The 18,002-nt window shown below is 47.6% G+C and overlaps 1 protein-coding gene across 3 annotated transcripts in view; it reads right to left on the bottom strand.

Moving 5' to 3' along the window:
* Window positions 1-18,002, bottom strand: part of CALCOCO2 (calcium binding and coiled-coil domain 2) — a 43,311-nt gene that overhangs the window by 18,316 nt on the left and 6,993 nt on the right. For all 3 annotated transcript variants that reach the window (XM_077313700.1, XM_077313699.1, XM_077313701.1), the window contains exons 2-4: window positions 4,707-4,907; window positions 3,646-3,742; window positions 909-1,042 (exon numbers count right to left, since the gene is read on the bottom strand). In XM_077313700.1, coding sequence (XP_077169815.1) covers window positions 909-1,042; window positions 3,646-3,742; window positions 4,707-4,898 — 423 coding nt within the window. In that variant the 5' untranslated portion in view covers window positions 4,899-4,907. The remainder of the gene's footprint in view (window positions 1-908; window positions 1,043-3,645; window positions 3,743-4,706; window positions 4,908-18,002) is intronic.

Here is an 18,002-nt window from a genome sequence, read left to right as displayed (position 1 = left end):
TGACCATGAGAGCCAGTTTGGGGTAGTGGTTAGGAGTGTGGATTTCTAATCTGGCATGCCGGGTTCGATTCTGCACTCCCCCACATGCAGCCAGCTGGGTGACCTTGGGCTCGTCACGGCACTGATAAAATTGTTCTGACCAAGCAGTGATATCAGGGCTCTCTCAGCCTCACCCACCTCACTGGGTGTCTGTTGTGGGGAGAGGAATGGGAAGGCAACTGTAAGCCGCTTTGAGTCTCCTTCGGGTAGAGAAAAGCGGCATATAAGAACCAATTCTTCCTCTTCCTCTTCAGAAGGGTATGACACAAATGTGACACACAGCATGAACTGGACCTAATCTCAAAGTATGTACATTAATCTCCAGGGTTTGGGTTTGCATATATCGAAGCCTGGTGGAACACCCTGCCAAATGAAATCAGGGCCCGGTGGACTCTTAAACAATTCTGCAAGGCCTGCAAGACAAGAGCTGTTCCACTGGTAAAGTCTAGAAGCAACTTTACAGTTTGCTGGCCTCCCTGTCTACAACCCACCCAAACTAAACGTTATCTGAATGAATTTATCATCCCCCCTCCCCTTTTCACTCAGAGAAGGAGGCTGGAAACCGGTATATATATCCTTAAAAATTAAACCTATTATTTAATGTTTCATTCTTCATGTAGTTTATATACCCCTCTTGCAAGCCACTATCGGCCTCCGGGGAAAGGCAGGGTATAACTGCAATAAATAAATAAGTAAGCACATGAACATCTGCTTGCTGCCCCTGTTCAGACAACGCGGTGATTGTGTGCATTGGAAACGCTGTGGGCAGAGCTAGCGCCTGATGCGCATGGTCGCCAGGCTCCCAGGGCATGTGGGCAGAACACCTGAAAAGGGCTAGCCTGGATTAGAGGAGGGGGAAGGAGACAGACCTGTGTCGTGACCACCAGCATGTCATCCTCGGATGCTACACGGAACTGAAAGGGGACACTGGCTCCGCGGACTATCCCATCCTGGTCGACGTAGCAGAACTGATAATATTCGTCATCCTTTGGCAAGTAGTAAGCTAGAGGGGGGAAAAGTCAGGTCATATTTCCAGCCTCTCCAGTGTGCAGCCTGGCTGCAGCATGAGCCAGAATGCCACCCACAAAACCCCAGCAAGCAGGCCCAAGTCTGCAAAGACTGCTCTTTTATCACAGGCACCCTTACTAACTGGGTCACCGTTGTGCTTGACCCCGGAAATTGATTCTACAAGCTTTAATCCCTGTTGGAGGAAGCCAGTATGATCAGACAAGATACTCACTTCTTTATACCTGATTTATATTAGCTGGAGTTTGTAGGGATAGAATTGGTCAATTCTAGTTATTCCTGTACATTTAATAGTGCCAGGGGACTAGTAGTTTGAGGAGGTGGACTAAGAGGACACATCTTCTTTCCAGAGAGACTAAGAGGCTGCTGCACACAGTGGCTGTTCATATCATTGCTTTTTAAGCCACTCCTCAGTCTGTTATGCTCCTCGGTTCACAAATAAAGGCAGAGTATTAAACAAAAACCTGGCAACCTACTAGGAACTGGCTTATTCGGAGGGTTGCTTTTCTATAAAACTTTGCTCCCTCCATTCCCCTTTCACACACAAAGTGCCAGAACAATTGTAACTGAAGGAGGACAATTTTGTCTCGAGACTCTCTCTGCCCTATACGGATCTGTGCTTAACAACAGTTACTTCTATATAAAGCTGACCAGTGCTCCCTTAGTGTAGAGTAATCTCAAAATGGATTCAGGCCAGGGATAAAAAAGACGGCTCAACAGGGATTTGGAGCTGGGAGTCACCATCCTGTAGCTACACAGGTGTGGCCCTTCAGTTCACAGATTACAAAAAGTATACAACTGCTACAAGTTTGGGGACCTGTGAAGCAAACAGCCGTCTAATCTGAAAAACCGATGAATGATTTTATACCATTGTGGGAGACACAGAAACATGTAATCCAAATAAAGCCAACCAAGCTTTGTTTATACTATCAAATGCCTCTGTACTGATGCCTGCATATTTAATCTGACAGACAGAAGGAATCTATTACTGTGTTTAAAAGCTTTAGACACTTTAGAGCACAAGAGAATCTATTTCCCCATGTGCAAATAAACCCTTTTCTTAAGTGCTCTACCATGACTCAGTGCACATTTCACTTCAACGGAACACATTCTTATAGCTACTGTCCTATAAATGTTGTTGCTCAGTTTTAGCCATCTGTGCAGTGGTATTAAACCTGTACTGCTGGAGAGAACTAGTGCCCCCAGCCAGTTTACTGATTTAGATCTACAGTCAACATATTCTAACTAGGGGCCAAGTCCATTCCATTTAGGAATACAACGGGTGCTAGATTGAGGAAGGGGGGTTGGAAGAACTCTGTGGACAGCCTTCCCCCCAGGACATGGAAAGGCTGCAGGCAGCTGTTATGGAACTCACCGGCAGGGGCAGCTCTCATGCAGCAGGAATCTGCAGCCTCCGAGCCTCAGAGGGAAGTGGAAGGAGGAGGGGGGGGTGGTCAGGGGTGGGGGACGGAAGGCGATTGGCTGGCTGCTGGACAGACAGGCAAGCCGGTTGGAGGAGGCGGCACTCAGTGGTGGGACAGCTGCCCTGAGTGGCTGTTAAACGCTGAGTGGTCATGAGACATGCTCCTCCTCCAAGCCCTTACCAGAAATATATTATGCGGAATAGATAGTCAAATATGGGTATCTAAATCTGCAGACTGGGGCCACACTGACTGTAAACAGGTAGTTCCGCAAACTTGGCAGACTCCCCAGGCTTGCAGAAAAATCTGAAAAGCTTTAAAAATACATTGTGAGCTTGAAAACCCGTCCCCACCCAAATGGAAGTGTGGCCTACACATGTGCAGGCAAAACTTCTACTTCCTCTGTTGGATATCTGTGGCAGGAGCAGGAATCCATGTGGCTTGCTACTGTTATCCTTGACGGCATGGGAGAGAAGCCTTGGCATGCGTAGTAATAGAAGGAAGCTCCCCACGGCTGTCAAAGGTCCCCATTTGTTAATCCAGTATTTATTCATACTCACGGATCACCAATCAGCACGGATTATAAAACATCAAAACCACACCAAATCATCCAACAAGGTACCCATGAAGCCCGGGAAGATATTGGGAAGTAGTTACTGGTCACTTCCCCAATCCACCTGAGCACTGTATACACTGCATACATTTAGCATGTAATTCTGATTCCACCAGAATCATCGTTCCGCAGGGGGCTCTTCTGGGGCTCTTCTGTCAGGTTTATGGTTGAGGCCAGGGCTGATAATATAGGCCAATGCCCCCCCCCCCTGGGATTTGGGATTGGGACCTGAAGTAAACATCATCAGGACCTCCTCTCCACCCACCAGTAGTGGGAGAGGGAGAAGTTGAGTTGCCGATCTTGCCATTTTGGTAATGCTGGGAATGTTATTATTGTTTTAATGGGGTTTTAACGGGGATTTTAGGATGTTGTAACCCGCCACGAGCCGTAAGGGAGTGGCAGGGAATAAATATAATAATAATAATAATAATAATAATAATAATAATAATAATAATAATAATAATAATAATAATAATAATAATAATAATAATAATAATAATAATAGTGCCAAGTGGCACGCCTGCATCACCCACTGCCATGACTTACCTTTAAACAAGACTTGTTGACGTTCAGCATTGTCGGTGCTGCTCGGCAAAGGCGCCCACATGAACGTATAATACTCACGCGTCGTCTTCCATCCTACCTGCAAGAACGTTTTTCTGTGTTGGTTCATTGAAAAGTATGCTGTGAATGACTCCGGATGAGGGCTCCCACAGAACAATAGAAGGCCATGATGTCAACCATTCTAGGACAAGGGCACCACAGCCTTAAATGCAACAGCTCTCAAACTGTTTGAAGGGGACTGACTTCAGTATCTTTGGAGGCCCACTTGCAAAGCAGCTGCCACCACAGTGCAAGGATCCATACTGTGTTACTGAAGCTTTGCTGTGACCACCATTTCGTGGCTGGCTTTGCTTCCTGTGGCGACCATTTTGTGGCAGCCTTTTTATCCAGAACTCATACATCAGCCTTGGTAGAGTTGCGCCCACCGTGCCATTTCGGAATTCCAAATATCACTAGACAAGCAAAAAAGTTGGGGCCCCCTGATATACAGTGCTACTGAACTACACACTACATTTCATGGTCATTCTGCACCTGGAGAGTTAACCCAAATGAACTCCATTTTGCAGGCCCTTCAGAACTGAGAAAGTTCCTGAAGGGACCCCCGCAGCTCTTCCGAGAGCTCATTCCACCAGGTAGGGGCCAGGACCAAAAAGGCCCTGACCCTGCTTGAGGCCAGACATACTTTTCTAGCGCTAATTCCAATTGGCCAAGTTAAAACGCTTTTCGGGGAAGTATAGTCACAGCTCAGTGGTCTCTCAGGACCGCCAATACCAACACCTTGAACCTGATCCAGAATTCAACTGGGAGCTAGTGTGGTTTCCTACGAAAAGGCCTAGTATGGGCCTTCCAGGATGTTCTCATAAGGACCCATGTTGCTACATTCTAGACCAGTTGCCATTTCTGGATCAAGGACAAGGACAAAAGCCTTCATGACCCCAAGAGGCGTCTACAAAAGACAGCAACAGACTTGAGTGTGCTAGAGTGTGACCCCAACATCCAAATTGCATCCCCAAGACCCTTGGCTTTCAAAACCAGAAACCCACCTTGAAAATGCCCATCCAGTCTTTCTTACGAGGAGTGATGTGTTCGGAGAGGTTGTAGTGGCACGTGACATCTGCTCCGGGGATGTAGAACTTCTCCATGTTTGTAAAGATGACTTGAGAGAAGTGGTAGCTGTCCAACAGGACTGTGGAGGTTGGAGGGTCATCTGAGGTACTGGATGACAAACCTTCCATGTTGGCGTTCTGTGAAAGGACAGAGGGCGAGGGAAATAGTTCAAAACAACCATCGTCACATCTGACCCTTCCTTTGAGGCCCTGTCCATGGTATCTCGTTACCAGACTATCATATCACTAAGAACTATAAGAAAACTCATTGAGTAAATACGCAATTGGGAAGGAAATTCTAAAGTAAATTTGTCGTAAAAATAAGAAAAAAAATATTAGTAAAAATAAAAAGGACACTCATGGTCCCATAAACACTAGCAGATTAACTAACACCCTACCCAAACCAGAGATAGCAGGAAGTGAACTTTAGACCTCCAGCATGCAAAGCGTACGTTCTTTCGCTGAGCCATGGCCCCGCAGTTGCAAGGAAATTTCCCAGCAGATGACAGCCCATGCTTAATCAGTGCAAAGAGGACACATTTAGCTCTCCCCAGTCAAGCAACAGCCTGTCCTGAGCCAGTTCCAAAGGAAAAGCAAACACAGGCTTTTCTCCCAGGCTTGATAAGCCCTGGCCACTGATCAGAGGGGAGGGGAGGGGAGAGCTTTCTTAGCCGCTCTCTTGACAATCCAGTTCCAGGAAGCAAGAAGCATGCTCTCTCTGACTGACCCTCACAGCAGTGCCCACCTAGGGAGGCATGACCTCTCCAAATAACAGATGCAGAGGATGTTTAGGGTGATGGAAAATGGGTCCCGGACAGGAGCATCAGCTTTCTAACACATGGGATTTGTTTTTCAGACTACAGCTTGCGTGGCCTCACCCTTGTGCCAAACCAGGCCCCACGCCCTGACCAATCTTCAGTACTTGGAGGGAGGGGGATGAAAACAGGCATGCCTCTCACTCTCGATGGCATGGATGAGATTCTTGCAAGGTCCTGAGAGAAATGTCACTGTTTCCAAACAAGCAGCACATCAACATTACACAGAAACAAAGTTTGACTCCAGCAGCAACTTTGTCAGATACGTGTGCTGAAGAAGCATGCATTCACATAAAAGCTGATACTGTGTCGGTCTCAAAGGAGCCCCCGAATTTGAAATTTGTTCTGCAGCTTCAGACCAACACAGCTACCCTCCTGAAGCTATTCCTGACACAAATTATTCTGGAAAGAACGTATAAGAAAGTATGAGTGCCAGATAGTTTAGGGGGGAGTTTCTCCTTAAGAATATGGGATCTCTACTTTTACCGTTTTCTCCCCAAACAGCAGAGCCAGCCGAACGCACATTCCCAGCCAAGGTGGCTGAGAATCTATTTCAACTGCAGCTTCCCCACGTATCTCATTGCAGGATTTGGAGTTATTTTTAGCAGAGATCTGAACGACTAAAACATGCAACTGGCATACTCCAAGAAAGAGGTTGATCAACCAATTCGGGATGCCGGGAAAGTCCCTAACTCATTTCAGCTTGGCCTGAAGTCATCTCTGCACCTCAGGAAAACCCCGAAGACCTGGTTACACAACCAGCAAGAGTGCCCATGGGCATCATGGTAGCCCCTGCTCCAGTTCTGGCCCCCACGCCCTCCTCCAAAGCAAAGAGACAATTCTGGCTTTCCTCAAGCTCTCTGGAGAAGGAGCTGTTTCAGAAAAACCAAGCAGGCATTACCTTTGTGACCACACGGAGCACTCAGTTTAGAAACAGGAGACTGGCTGGCTTGCAACATCCCAATGTTTTGTGACGGGTCTAAGCCTCTATGGCAGCCATCTTGTGGCCAGACAAGTCCCCTCTCTCAAGCTTGGCAGTCATTGCATGGTAGCACCTAACTACGTAGTGTCCAGCTCCAAAATTGCCCTCGGGCTCTCAGTAAGGTTAGGCCCCCTCTAAAGGTACAGGTAGGTGCAGAACCTCTACTGGCAGATGTGGACATCCTTAAGAGCAGGAGACAGACATATGGAACACCATCCATTTTCCTGCTCAAGCTATAATAGAAACTAATGGGAACCATTTAAGAGTGAACTTTCCACACCACTGAAACTTCGTATTTTTACTTTGCACCTTAAGGCCAATAACATAGAAAAACAGAAGCATCAACACGTCTTACTTACGGTAAAGGAAGCTGTGTCAAAGAGCAGCCCTCTGGCCTTGAAGGAAAGGAAAGCAATCCCCTTCTCAGGGCAGCCATTTTGTATTTACTCCTCCCCTTCTCATGGCAGCCACTTTGTACTTGATTCCACCCCTTCACATGGCAGCCATTTTGCATTTACTCCTCCCCTTCTTATGGCAGCCATTTTATACATGGCTCCGCTTCTCATGGCAGCCATTTTGTACTTACTCCTCCCCTTATCATGGCAGCCATTTTGTATTTACTCCTCCCCTTCTCATGGCAGCCATTTTGTACTTGGCTCCACCCCTTCTCATGGCAGCCATTTTGCATTTACTACCAACCTACTCATGGCAGCCATTTTGTACTTGACTCCTCCCCTTCTCTTCTCATGGTAGCCATTTTGTACTTTACTCCTCTTGGATCCTCCCCTTCAAATGGCAGCCATTTTGTACATGGCTCCTCCCCTTCTCATGGCAGCCATTTTGTACTAGGTCCCTACTCCTGCCTTGGTAGCAATTTTGTGATTAGCTCCTCCCCCTGTCTTTGTAGGCATTTGGTGCTTGGCTCCTCCCCCTTTTATTGGTAGCCATTCTTTGATTGGCTCCTCCCCCTGCCTTGGTAGCCATTATATTCTTGGACCCTCCCCCTGCCTTGGTAGCTATTTTGTGCTTGGCTCCTCCCCTTCTCATGGCAGCCATTTTGTACATGACTCCTCTGCTTGTCATGGCAGCCATTTTGTATTTACTCCTCCCCTTCTCATGACAGCCATTTTGTATTTACTCCTCCCCTTCTCATAGCAGCCATTCTGTATATGGCTCTACCCTGGTCATGACAGCCATTTTGTACATGGCTCCTCTGCTTGTCATGGCAGCCATTTTGTACTTGACCCTCCCATTCTCATGGGAGCCATTTTATAAAGGGCTCCTCTTCTTCTCATGGCAGCCATTTTGTATTTACTCCTCCCCTTGTCATGGCAGCCATTTTGTATTTAATCCTGCCCTTCACATGGCAACCATTTTGTACTTGACTCCACCCCTTGTCATGGCAGCCATTTTGTATTTTCTCCCAACCTACTCATGGCAGCCATTTTGTACTTGACTCCTCCCCTCCTCTTCTCATGGCAGCCATTTTGTGCTTGGTCCCTCCTCTTGTCTTGGTAACCATTTTGTGATTAGCTCCTCCCCCTGTCTTTGTAGCCATTTGGTGCTTGGCTCCTCCCCTTTTATTGGTAGCCATTCTTTGATTGGGTCCTCCCCCTGCCTTGGTAGCCATTATGTGCTTGGACCCTCGCCCTACCTTGGTAGCCATGTTGTGCTCTGCTCCTCCCCTTCTCATGGCAGCCATTTTGCATTTACTCCTCCCCTTCTCATGGCAGCCATTTTGTACATAGCTCCTACCCTAGTCATAGCAGCTATTTTGTACTTGACTCCTCCCCTTCTCATGGCAGCCATTTTGTACTTGACTCCTCCCCTGCTCATGGCAGCCATTTTGTACTTGACTCCTCACCTGCTCATGGCAGCCATTTTAGAAATGGCTCCTCTTCTTCTCATGGCAGCTATTTTGTATTTACTCCTCCCCTTGTCATGGCAGCCATTTTGTAATTACTCCTCCCCTTAATATGGCAGCCATTTTGTAGTTACTCCTCCCCTTAATATGGCAGCCATTTTGTATTTACTCCTTCCCTTATCATGGCAGCCATTTTGTATTTACTCTTCCCCTTATCATGGCAGCCATTTTGTATTTACTCCTCCCCTTCTCATGGCAGCCATGTTGCACTTGGCTCCACCCCTTCTCATGGCATCCATTTTGTATTTACTCCTCCCCTTCTCATGCCAGCCATTTTGTGCTTGGCCCCTCCCCCTGCCTTGGTAGCCATTTTGTGCTTGGCTCCTCCCCTTTTCTTGGTAGCCATTCTGTGATTGGCTCTTCACCATGCCTTGTTAGCCATTCTGTGATTGGCTCCTCCCCCTGCCTTGGTAACCATTATGTGCTTGGCCCCTCCCCCTGCTTTGGTAGCCATTTTGTGCTCAACTCCTCCTTTTCTCTTGTCAGCCATTTTGGATTTACTCCTCCCCTTCTTATGGTAGCCATTTTGTACATGGCTCCTCCCCTTCTCATGGCAGCCATTTTGTATTCCCTTCTCATGGCAGCCATTTTGTACATGGCTCCTCCCCTTCTCATGGCATCCATTTTGTAACTACCCCCCTTTTCTCATGGCAGCCATTTTGTATTTACTCCTCCCCTTCTCATGGCAGCCATTTTGTACTTAACTCCTCCCCTTCTCATGGCAGACATTTTAGAAATGTGTCCTCTGCTTCTCATGGCAGCCATTTTGAAATTACTCCTCCCCTTAATATGGCAGCCATTTTGTATTTACTCCTCCCCTTATCATGGCAGCCATTTTGTATTCCCTTCTCATGGCAGCCATTTTGTACATGGCTCCTCCCCTTCTCATGGCATCCATTTTGTATCTACCCCCCCTTTCTCATGGCAGCCATTTTGTATTTACTCCTCCCCTTCTCATGGCAGCCATTTTGTACTTGGCTCCTCCCCTTTTCTTGGTAGCCATTATGTGCTTGGCCCCTCCCCCTGCTTTGGTAGCCATTTTGTGCTTGACTCCTCCTTTTCTCTTGTCAGCCATTTTGGATTTACTCCTCCCCTTCTTATGGTAGCCATTTTGTACATGGCTCCTCCCCTTCTCATGGCATCCATTTTGTATCTACCCCCCTTTCTCATGGCAGCCATTTCGTATTTACTCCTCCCCTTCTCATGGCAGCCATTTTGTACTTGACTCCTCCCCTGCTCATGGCAGACATCTTAGAAATGGGTCCTCTGCTTCTCATGGCAGCCATTTTGAAATTACTCCCCTTAATATGGCAGCCATTTTGTATTTACTCCTCCCCTTATCATGGCAGCCATTTTGAAATTACTCCTCCCCTTAATATGGCAGCCATTTTGTATTTACTCCTCCCCTTATCATGGCAGCCATTTTGTATTCCCTTCTCATGGCAGCCATTTTGTACATGGCTCCTCCCCTTCTCATGGCATCCATTTTGTATCTACCCCCCCTTTCTCATGGCAGCCATTTTGTATTTACTCCTCCCCTTCTCATGGCAGCCATTTTGTACTTGGCTCCTCCCCTTTTCTTGGTAGCCATTATGTGCTGGGCCCCTCCCCTTTTCTTGGTAGCCATTATGTGCTTGGCCCCTCCCCCTGCTTTGGTAGCCATTTTGTGCTTGACTCCTCCTTTTCTCTTGTCAGCCATTTTGGATTTACTCCTCCCCTTCTTATGGTAGCCATTTTGTACATGGCTCCTCCCCTTCTCATGACATCCATTTTGTATCTACCCCCCCTTTCTCATGGAGGCCATTTTGTATTTACTCCTCCCCTTCTCATGGCAGCCATTTTGTATTTACTCCTCTCCTTCTCATGGAAGCCATTTTGTACATGGCTCCTACCCTAGTCATAGCAGCCATTTGGTACTTGACTCCTCCCCTGCTCATGGCAGCCATTTTGTATTTATTCCTGCCCTTCTCATGGCAGCCATTTTGTACCTACTCCTCCCCTTCCCATGGCAGCCATTTTGTACCTACTTGTCCACTTCTCATGGTAGCCATTTTGTATCTACTCCTCCCCTTCTCATGGCAGCCATTTTGTATTTACTTCTCTCCTTCATAAGCCAGCCATTTTGTACATGGCTCCTCCCCTTTTCATGGTAGCCATTTTGTATCTACTCCTCCCCTTCTCATGGCAGCCATTTTGTATTTACTTCTCTCCTTCACATGCCAGCCATTTTATACATGGCTCCTCCCCTTATCATGGCAGCCATTCTGTATTCCCTTCTCATGGCAGCCATTTTGTACATGACTCCTCTGCTTGTCATAGCATACATTTTGTATCTACTCATGGCAGACATCTTAGAAATGGGTCCTCTGCTTCTCATGGCAGCCATTTTGAAATTACTCCTCCCCTTAATATGGCAGCCATTCTGTATCTATTCCTGCCCTTCTCATGGAAGCCATTTTGTACATGGCTCCTACCCTAGTCATAGCACCCATTTGGTACTTGACTCCTCCCTGCTCGTGGCAGCCATTTTGTATTTACTCCTCCCCTTCTCATGGCAGCTATTTTGTGCTTGGCCCCTCCCCCTGCCTCGGTAGCCATTTTGTGCTTGGCTCCTCCCCTTTTCTTGGTAGCCATTCTGTGATTGGCTCTTCACCATGCCTTGGTAGACATTCTGTGATTGGCTCCTCCCCCTGCCTTGGTAGCCATTATGTGCTTTGCCCCTCCCCCTGCTTTGGTAGCCATTTTGTGCTTGACTCCTCCTTTTCTCTTGTCAGCCATTTTGGATTTACTCCTCCCCTTCTTATGCTAGCCATTTTGTACATGGGTCCTCCCCTTCTCATGGCATCCATTTTGTATCTACCCACCCTTTTTCATGGCAGCCATTTTGTATTTACTCCTCCCCTTCTCATGGCAGCCATTTTGTACTTGACTCCTCCCCTGCTCATGGCAGACATCTTAGAAATGGGTCCTCTTCTTCTCATGGCAGCCATTTTGAAATTACTCCTCCCCTTAATATGGCAGCCATTTTGTATTTACTCCTCCCCTTCTCATGGCAGCCATTTTGTATTTACTCCTCTCCTTCTCATGGCAGCCATTTTGTATTTATTCCTGCCCTTCTCATGGCAGCCATTTTGTACCTACTCCTCCCCTTCCCATGGCAGCCATTTTGTACCTACTCCTCCCCTTCTCATGGCAGCCATTTTGTACCTACTTGTCCACTTCTCATGGTAGCCATTTTGTATCTACTCCTCCCCTTCTCATGGCAGCCATTTTGTATTTACTTCTCTCCTTCACATGCCAGCCATTTTGTACATGGCTCCTCCCGTTTTCATGGCAGCCATTCTGTATTCCCTTCTCATGGCAGCCATTTTGTACATGACTCCTCTGCTTGTCATAGCATACATTTGGTATCTACTCCTCCCCTTCTCATGGCAGCCATTTTGTATCTATTCCTGCCCTTCTCATGGAAGCCATTTTGTACATGGCTCCTACCCTAGTCATAGCAGCCATTTAGTACTTGACTCCTCCCGTGCTCATGGCAGCCATTTTGTATTTACTCCTCCCCTTCTCATGGCAGCTATTTTGTGCTTGGCCCCTCCCCCTGCCTTGGTAGCCATTTTGTGCTTGGCTCCTCCCCTTTTCTTGGTAGCCATTCTGTGATTGGCTCTTCACCATGCCTTGGTAGCCATTCTGTGATTGGCTCCTCCCCCTGCCTTGGTAGCCATTATGTGCTTGGCCCCGCCCCCTGCTTTGGTAGCCATTTTGTGCTTGACTCCTCCTTTTCTCTTGTCAGCCATTTTGGACTTACTCCTCCCCTTCTTATGGTAGCCATTTTGTACATGGGTCCTCCCCTTCTCATGGCATCCATTTTGTATCTACCCCCCTATCTCATGGCAGCCATTTTGTATTTACTCCTCCCCTTCTCATGGCAGCCATTTTGTACTTCACTCCTCCCCTGCTCATGGCTGCCATTTTGTATTTACTCCTCTCCTTCTCATGGCAGCCATTTTATATTTATTCCTGCCCTTCCTCACCTTCTCATGCCAGCCATTTTGTGCTTGGCCCCTCCCCCTGCCTTGGTAGCCATTTTGTGCTTGGCTCCTCCCCTTTTCTTGGTAGCCATTCTGTGATTGGCCCTTCCTCACCTTCTCATGCCAGCCATTTTGTGTTTGACCCCTCCCCCTGCCTTGGTAGCCATTTTGTGCTTGGCTCCTCCCCTTATCATGGCAGCCATTCTGTATTCCCTTCTCATGGCAGCCATTTTGTACATGACTCCTCTGCTTGTCATAGCATACATTTTGTATATACTCCTCCCCTTCTCATGGCAGCCATTTTGTATTCCCTTCTCATGGCAGCCATTTTGTACATGGCTCCTCCCCTTCTCATGGCATCCATTTTGTATCTACCCCCCCTTTCTCATGGAGGCCATTTTGTATTTACTCCTCCCCTTCTCATGGCAGCCATTTTGTATTTACTCCTCTCCTTCTCATGGAAGCCATTTTGTACATGGCTCCTACCCTAGTCATAGCAGCCATTTGGTACTTGACTCCTCCCCTGCTCATGGCAGCCATTTTGTATTTACTCCTCCCCTTCTCATGGCAGCCATTTTGTGCTTGGCCCCTCCCCCTGCCTTGGTAGCCATTTTGTGCTTGGCTCCTCCCCTTTTCTTGGTAGCCATTCTGTGATTGGCTCTTCACCATGCCTTGGTAGCCATTCTGTGATTGGCTCCTCCCCCTGCCTTGGTAGCCATTATGTGCTTGGCCCCTCCCCCTGCTTTGGTAGCCATTTTGTGCTTGACTCCTCCTTTTCTCTTGTCAGCCATTTTGGATTTACTCCTCCCCTTCTTATGGTAGCCATTTTGTACATGGCTCCTCCCCTTCTCATGGCAGCCATTTTGTATTACCTTCTCATGGCAGCCATTTTGTACATGGCTCCTCCCCTTCTCATGGCATCCATTTTATATCTACCCCCCCTTTCTCATGGCAGCCATTTTGTATCTACTCCTCCCCTTCCCATGGCAGCCATTTTGTACTTGACTCCTGCCCTGCTCATGGCAGACATCTTAGAAATGGGTTTTCTTCTTCTCATGGCAGCCATTTTGAAAGTACTCCTCCCCTTAATAAAGCAGCCATTTTGTATTTACTCCTCTCCTTCTCATGGCAGCCATTTTGTATTTACTCCTCTTCTTCTCATGGCAGCCATTTTGTGCTTGGCCCCTCCCCCTGCCTTGGTAGCCATTTTGTGCTTGACTCCTCTTTTTCTCTTGGCAGCCATTTTGTATTTACTCCTCCTTTTCTTATGGCAGCCATTTTATACATGGCTCCTCCCCTTATCATGGCAGCCATTCTGTATTCCCTTCTCATGGCAGCCATTTTGTACATGACTCCTCTGCTTGTCATAGCATACATTTTGTATCTACTCCTCCCCTTCTCATGGCAGCCATTTTGTATCTATTCCTGCCCTTCTCATGGCAGCCATTTTGTACCTACTCCTCCCCTTCCCATGGCAGCCATTTTGTACCTACTCCTCCCCTTCTCATGGCAGCCATTTTGTACCTACTCCTCCCCTTCTCATGGCAGCCATTTTGTACCTACTTTTCCAATTCTCATGGTAGCCATTTTGTATCTACTCCTCCCCTTTTCATTTTAGAAATGCCTCTTCTTCTTCTCCTCATGGCAGCCATTTTGTATTTACTCCTCCCCTTCTCATACCAGCCATTTTGTACATGGCTCCTCCCCTTTTCATGGCAACCATTTTGTATTTACTCCTCCCCTTCTCATGCCAGCCATTTTGTGCTTGGCCCCTCCCCCTGCCTTGGTAGCCATTTTGTGCTTGGCTCCTCCCCTTTTCTTGGTAGCCATTCTGTGATTGGCTCCTCACCATGCCTTGGTAGCCATTCTGTGATTGCCTCCTCCCCCTGCCTTGGTAGCCATTATGTGCTTGGCCCCTCCCCCTGACTTGGTAGCCATTTTGTGCTTGGCTCTTCCCCTTTTCTTGGTAGCCATTCTGTGACTGGCTCCTCACCCTGCCTTGGTAGCCATTTTGTGCTTGACTCCTCCTTTTCTCTTGTCAGCCATTTTGGATTTACTCCTCCCCTTCTCATGGGAGCCATTTTGTACTTGATTCCTCACCTTCTCATGGCAGCATTTATACTTGACTCCTCACCTTCTAATGGCAGCCATTTTGTACATGACTAAGCCAGGGGTCATGGCTGCTGTCTCGCAGACCAAGATGCTGACTTTTCCTGACCTAGGGTTGCAAAAGGGAAATTCCTGGAGATTCCACTCAGGAGGAAGCTCACAGACCCCTTTCACATTACCATTCTAAGCTGGATGTTATCTCTCGCTGGTGATACAGGAACAGGGGTTGGATACAGCAGATTTCATTCCGTTAATGAGCCATCTCTGAAGTGATCTGGATGTTTCAAACAGTGCCCTGGTTTCCCCACCACCACCCTTTTTTGCTGCACGATCTTTCTCAGACTTTTTGGAGGGTGATCTAAGTCGAGTGCTATAGCACCAGACAAATATAGCACTTCCCAGAGTGTATCCCAGTGGTGCCGCTGTAGCGTTGGTCCAGCACTATAGCGTTCAACTTAGAACATTCCCCCCAAAAGGTCTGAGGAAGACGGCAGGGTGAAGGTGGGGGAAGCAAGGGGCTATTGGAGGTGGTGCAGACATTTTAAACAGCAAACTTAGGACAATTCAGATACGTAAAGCAGCAGCGAAAATGGAAAAAAGCAGTTCACCTCAAGAACAGCTCAACCATCAGTTGCAAGCAAGAGAAGGTAACTAATGGTATGAGAAGGTAATTAACGGATGGATGCTAAAATGGTTGTGTCTGAACTGACTCAAAGAAAACTTAGCAGCTGACTATTAAAACAGTTTACAAAGGCTACCGGAAAGGGGGCACAGTCTGAAAGGGCAATTCCCCCAGAACTAATCTGTGTAATCTGGAGATCAGTAGTAATTGCAGGAGAGAGCTGCAGACTGGCCACTTTAGCAACATGACTCATTTTTAACTGCTGTTAAAGTCTAAGAGCCACAGTAAAAACTCGTCCAGTCAGGGGCGAGGAGCTCTTGTCCTCTCTCATGATGCCTTTTCAAGTGGCAAAACAGCGGGGGAGGGGGGAATTCAACCCTTTATGACAGGGGTAGTCAACCTGTGGTCCTCCAGATGCCCATGGACTACAATTCCCATGAGCCCCTGCTAGCAAACGCTGGCAGGGGCTCGTGGGAATTGTGGTCCATGAACATCTGGAGGACCACAGGTTGACTACCCCTGCTTTATAAGGCATATATGGAAGGGGGAGGACAAGACGTGAAGTCCCTGACTGGTCCCTCATGGTATTTTTAAACCATGCACATTAGATATTAAGAGCCCCTTGTGGCGCAGAGTGGTAAGGCAGCAGACATGCAGTCTGAAAGCTCTGCCCATGAGGTTGGGAGTTCAATCCCAGCAGCCAGCTCAAGGTTGACTCAGCCTTCCATCCTTCCGAGGTCGGTAAACTGAGTACCCAGCTTGCTGGGGGGTAAACGGTAATGACTGGGGAAGGCACTGGCAAACCACCCTATATTGAATCTGCCATGAAAACGCTAGAGGGCGTCACCCCAAGGGTCAGACATGACTCCGTGCTTGCACAGGGGATACCTTTACCTTTTTACATTAGATATTAGACTGGCAGTGGCAGTTCTGAGGACGTTGACATAGGTAGTTTGTAAGCACCATTTATAGGTTGCCAAATCTGGGCTGGGAAACACATGGAGACTTTGGGGGTGGAGCTAGGAATGGACCGGATGTGGGGCAGGAAGGGACGTCAGTGGAGTGTAAGGCTATGGAGTCCAAAGCAGCTAGTTTCTCCAGGGGGGGCTGGTCTTTGTTGCCTGGAGATGAGCTATAATTCCAGGGGATCCCCAGGTCCCATCTGGAGGTTGGCATCGCTAACAATCTGCATTCCACAAACTGGCCCATATTCCCAGCTTTTGGGAACTTTGTTAAAAACTGCCTTTCAGCAAGCTTGCTAGGATTCTTTTTTAATTCTGTAAAAAAAGAATCTGGACAATAAAGCAGCAGACTTGCCCATTGCATGTTCTTGCTGGACAGACCAACTAATAAAGTTTCTTCCACATTCATTTTATTTCAAATGCTGGAACAAGAGGAGGAAGAGGAAGAGGAATTAACCCTTTTTCCCCCTTTTCCTTTCTCTATGGAACAGGCCCTGAACTGCTTTCACCCTCTATAACTTCCTCCAGCAGAAATAAATGCAAAAGCAAATTTTTAAAAAGCACAAGAGGAAAGAATTAATGCTCCTTACCCTCCCCAAGGCCTACTCCTCCCTCATAAAGAAGAGGAGAAGAAAGGTCTTTAGAATGAACACAGAAGAGAGGTGTCCTAGGTCTTCCTCCACCCCAGCCCATGCTCCAGTCCCATTCCTTTCCCCATCTACCATAAAGTTTGCAAGAAGCCCCAGTACAAGGTCCAGCGTGCAGCCTGTGCTCATTTCCACTCCCTTCTGATAAAATACACAAGATAACGACCTCATGTAACAGGGCAGCCAGCCAGCTTTTTCATATTTCCTGCCCTGAAAACAAACTTTTCCTATCGGGGCCAACTTATGGCTCGCTTGATCACTTTCACTTTCAACGCCAGACACACCTAAGCCCAGTTCCAGGAATTGTCCCGCTGCATGCAGCAGGCAGCATACCTACACAGGGCTCTGAGGAGGCCATCGGTAGGAAAAGTCTCAAAACACAAAAGCTGGCATCTGATCATTCTTACAATATTTATTCACTTCGTTTGCACCCCACCTTTCTCCCCAGTGTGGACCCAAGGCAGCTTGTGTCATTATCCTCTCCTCCATTTTATCCTCACACAACAACCCTGTGAGGTAGACTGCAGCTGAAGAGCTGAATGGCTTGCCTGAAGCCATCTACTGGCTTCACGGTTCAGAAAAAATGATCTAAACGAGCAGCTTCTTTGTCCAAAGTTCCTCTGGGTTCCTCTTAAAGACACAGGAATAATGTTGGAGGTTGGGTGAGGGGAGCTGGTGATCCATCCCGTAAGCAAATATAGATCGTGAGGTCGGTCACCATAGTAGCTGCCATAGATCTTCTAGAAAGCCCAGGGGGTAAAGCCAGAACGGGGCTGTGCACAGCTGCAATGGCATACTGAGAAGTTAAATCAAGCATGTCTCCAGTGCAGAAATGGGTTTATGTACAAGCCAGATGGTCCAATCTCATCAGGTCCCTGGCTAATACTTGGATGGAAGACCTCCAGGGAATACAGAGGTCGGCAGTAGCAAACCACCTCTGAACGTCCCTTGCTTTGAAACCCCCACAAATCAGCTGTGACTATGTGAACTATGCTGGCCAAACAACAGGATTCCCAGGAATCTGCAGAGATGCTTCTGATTCAGTAGTGGCAATAAATCCCAACCTTTACAATTAGGAACATTCTAAAACAGGGGTAGTCAACCCGTGGTCCTCCAGATGTCCATGGACTACAATTCCCAT

This window comes from Paroedura picta, chromosome 16 (genome assembly GCF_049243985.1).
Source record: "Paroedura picta isolate Pp20150507F chromosome 16, Ppicta_v3.0, whole genome shotgun sequence".
Lineage (NCBI taxonomy): Eukaryota > Metazoa > Chordata > Lepidosauria > Squamata > Gekkonidae > Paroedura > Paroedura picta.
This window is presented reverse-complemented; position numbering and strand designations above follow the sequence as displayed.